General features: G+C 34.9%; 1 protein-coding gene across 1 annotated transcript in view; it reads right to left on the bottom strand.

Annotated features, from left to right (window-relative positions):
• Positions 1-4422, bottom strand: part of RAD50 (RAD50 double strand break repair protein) — a 122202-nt gene that overhangs the window by 52866 nt on the left and 64914 nt on the right. The window contains exons 17-19 of the mRNA XM_042781371.1: positions 2865-2975; positions 2323-2415; positions 2130-2243 (exon numbers count right to left, since the gene is read on the bottom strand). Coding sequence (XP_042637305.1) covers positions 2130-2243; positions 2323-2415; positions 2865-2975 — 318 coding nt within the window. The remainder of the gene's footprint in view (positions 1-2129; positions 2244-2322; positions 2416-2864; positions 2976-4422) is intronic.

Here is a 4422-nt window from a genome sequence, read left to right as displayed (position 1 = left end):
CCATCATGGGAACAACCACACAGAACTGGAGTCCAGCTAGTTGACACACAGCTCCAACTGTCACAGATGGTGTCTGGCTACTACTAATAATCACTCTGAATGGGACCATAGAAGGTCCTGGACAGAATGGGAGAAAAATGTAGAATAAAATTTAATAGAAAAAGACCCCAGTTACTGGTTTGATAGACACTGGTGGAACCAACGAAACTATGGCCATTAGACACCCTTCAGACCTGGAACTGAACTCACCTCTGGGGATCACCTTGTAGCCAAACAGACAGGCCTATGAAGTGAACAATTAACCTTTGTGAGGAACATAATTCTCAGAATAATCAGCCACATAAGACCAAAGAGGCAGCATTTGCCCAAAAACAAAGCTCAGGAGGCAAGAAGGAGCAGGAAACAAGGATGAATGGAAACAGGAAACCCAGTGAGGAAGTAGAAAGAGTGCTGTATACTGAGGGAATTGCAATGAATGTTTTAAAACAAAATGTGCACAAGTTGAATGGAAAATGAATTTATTCTGTAAACTTTCACCCAACACAGAAAAGGAAAGGGGGAAGGGAACAGAAGGCAAGGGGAAAGGGAAGGGAAAGGAGAAAAGAAAGAACAAAGAAAAAGAAGGGAAGAACTTGGCATTGCTCTATTGTATATAGTTCAGTAAACTGTTTCTGGAACAAGGTAGATTACAAGAATAAATGAATACAGTTAGACTCACTAAATTTAGAAAACCAATTTGAAAAGAGCCATAGATTGGTAAATCATAATAATGTCTGTATATGTATATGGAGAGCCATTACAGATTTATAGACTGTGATTTTATATAGGTAACACACATATAATCTAGTGATAAGTATTGCTATATTTGCACCATGATTTTACAATTATTTAACAGATATTTAATTTACCTTTGACTTGTATTTTTCATATTTGAAATTCCTGGTACTACAGCCAAAGGAGCTCTGGCGGTGTCATGGGTAAGGCATTTGGCTGCTAACCAGAAGGTCCTTGGTTCAAACCCACCAGCTGCTCCATGGGAGGAAGATGAGGAAATCTACTTCCGTAAAAATTTACAGCCTTAGAAACCCAATGGGGGTTGCTATGAGTGAGAATCAACTCGATGGCCTTGAGTTTGGGTTTTTCTTTTAATATATATACTATAGCCAGAGACTCTGAGCAAAGTTGCTCTAGCTAACCTTCAAAGAATTTTTCAGCTACCATGTATAATCAAGTGATTAAAAATTCAAATAGCAAAATTTATTTAAAACAGCAGGAAGGGAAAATCAGTGACTTTTAAAGGCACAATTAACCGTACTTGCTTACATATGGCATGTTGAAAACAGCTTCTTAATTTGATTTAATTTACAATGTGGAAATTAATTTTCTTCACAGGGAGAAGAAATGGCAGAGGAATCAACTCAAAAATCAATTTATAAATATTTCCATTGTAGACAACTTTTAAGACTGTATTATTAGCCATCCATCCCTTTTTATGAATTTATCCTATATAACAATGTTAGTATGAAAAAAGATACAGATATATGTAGGATATTGATTGCCACATAGCTTGCAGTAAGGAAAAAAAGTAATCAACCTAAGTAAGTTATAGTGTACACATAAAACGGAATGTTTCATAATTAAAATGAATGTGGTATATCTGTGTGTTGATATGCAAATAACAAGTTTCTTTCCATTAAGCATAAAAAGCAAAGTGCAGAACAATATGAGTGGCAATGATTCCATCTACAAATGTAAATTTAAATATAGAAAATGCATCCATCCATCCATTCATCCATATAAAGTCATCACCAATCTATCTATATGAATAAAAAAACTTCTACAAGAAAAAATGAGAATTATTCACAGTAACGCCATTTAGGAATGAGACTACAAATCGCGAGAAGGAGACTGAATTCTACGCTTTCATGTTTTATGCTTTTACCAAGTAGGTCTTCTATTTAAAATAAAAATGAAAAATAAGGAAAGAAGAATGCTACTGGAATTCTTTTCTCTACTGATTGCATTTCTACTTAATGGATTGTCTATTGAAAATAAAAGCAAAAAAATAAAGAAAATATTGTTACTGATGTAAGTGATAATACTGTAAGCCACTAGCAAAAAAGACCTACCTTCTGTGTATCAATATCTTGTCTCATGATTCCCATTTCTTTATTTATCTTTTCTTTGTGTTTCTCACATTCACTTAGTTGAGTTATTACTTTATTAAGTTCAGTTTCTTTTTGCTACAAAAAAGAAAATACTTTAAGCATGTGAAATAAAAATATAACCAAATAAATAGTTACCAAATAATAGTTAAATTACCTTTTTATAGTCATCTTTCCCATCTTGAACATAGTTCTCAATGTCTTTCACATAGCCATGGATATTTTTAACCTTTTCTTTGATATCATTTAGCTGTGGAAAAATATTTATTAAATTTACATTGACTCAGACCATGGCATTTAAGAAGATTTATTTCCAAGGAAATTATCTTTCATTAAGGTGAAAACAAAAACAAAAACAAAAACTCTATAGGATAACACAGTGAAACAGTGGGTTGAAAGTTAAGAGCCCTAGGTTTCAGTTTATACCACCACCAAATTTTATGATCCCTGGCAAGTCCCTTTATCACATATAGAACTGGATTAAATAGTCTCAATCCTTCTATTTTAAACCAAAACCCAAAACACTGTAAGTTTAACCCTTATTCTAACATCAAAATTATACGGCAAACCTTAAAATACTATTGATCTGAAAATGTTATTTACTTTCATGTGAAATAATAGTCTCCAAAACAGTGCTATGTACATAAGTTAGTAAGTTTAATACATATTTGATAAGTAAATGTATAAATGAAACCTTACTTTATCTTGTGCCATTTTGTTGCTTGTATTTTTTTTGTTGATTAATTCTTCTTTTTCCTGCTGAAACTTTTCCAATGTTGTTTCCAAAGGGCTTACTTGTTCTTTGGCATCCTAAAAATATAAAGTCTTATATAGCATTCCATTATCTTCCTTTAGATATCAGACTTTGCAGTCATAACAAAAATACTTACTAATGTGCCAGGCTTTAAAAATCAACTCAAGTGCTTCTTCCAACAACCTGTGAGGAAGGTATCATTATCTTCATCCCCATTTTTAGATGATTAAACAGGCACAGAGAATGACTTGTCCAGGGTCACATCAGCCAGTAAATTAAATAGCCAAGATTCAAACCCAGGTCCAGCTCAAATCCACATTCTTAACTATCATGTTATCCTGCCTCAATCACTGACATGATTCTTAATTTAGGCCCCCTGCTTCCAATTATATTAGCTTGTGGCTTCAGAGATGACTTTTCATGAGTTTGTGGGGACCCATGTCAGCTTTGTGTAAACAAAGAACAGGAGAGCTCATTCAGTCCAAGTCTTTCTTTTATATAGATGGGAAAATGTTGGTAAAACACTTCTGTTCTTAAGCTCAGTCTGCTAAGACTAAGCAGGTATCTTATGGTTATAAAGTATACTGGTACAGTGATGTTGGTGTGCCCATACCTATTATGGAAGAAAGACTTTCAAAATATTTTAATAATCAGACGTCCCTGTTATTTGGACTTTTTAACATCTCAACAGTATAGCTGTATGATCACAACAATCCTCAAACACTTTTAAGATTATGAACTATTTATCAAAACCATGAAGGTAGACAGAATTACATTTAGTACTGCTTCATTATAGGTGTATTTTTTCTAAATGGGAAGAAGTACGGTATGGTAGGAAGTTTTAAATTGTCGTAGGCCTCAGAAAACCAAAAACCAAACTCACTGCCATTGAGCTGATTCTGACTCACAGTGACTCCCATTGGGTTTCCAAGGCAGTAAATCTTTATAGAAGTAGGTTGCCCAGTTTTCCTTCCACAGAATGGCTGGTGGGTTTGAATGGCAAACCTTATGGTTAGCAGTCAAATGCCTTAGGCACTACACCACCACAGCTCCTTAGGCTTCAGAAGACATACCTAAAAATTAACTCTTCCCTTATTAGATCCTTAGACTTGGAACAGCTCTGACTTTCGATTTCTTTTTCTATAAGAAAGTGATTTAGTTACCTATCTCAACAGGACTGCTGAGACATTAAACAAAAACCAAACCCACAGCCACTGAGTTGATGCCAACTCATAGTGACCCCTATTGGCTTTCCAAGATGGTAAACCTTTGGAGAAGTAGACTGTCCAGTCTTTCTTCCATGGAGTGGCTGGTGGTTTTGAATGGCCAACCTTCTGGTTAGCAGTCAAATGTCTTAAGACACTGTGCTCCTTTGCTAGCACACTAAATAGGTTAATCAAAGTGCTTTATAGGGAAGATGGCGGACTAGGCAGAAGGATTGCACAGACCCTCTTCAACAAAGAAAAGGGAAACCAATTAACACAGACACAGAAGATAATCTTG

This window comes from Orycteropus afer, unplaced genomic scaffold (genome assembly GCF_000298275.1).
Source record: "Orycteropus afer afer isolate SDZICR_OR568_19922 unplaced genomic scaffold, OryAfe1.0 scaffold00112, whole genome shotgun sequence".
NCBI lineage: Eukaryota > Metazoa > Chordata > Mammalia > Tubulidentata > Orycteropodidae > Orycteropus > Orycteropus afer.
This window is presented reverse-complemented; position numbering and strand designations above follow the sequence as displayed.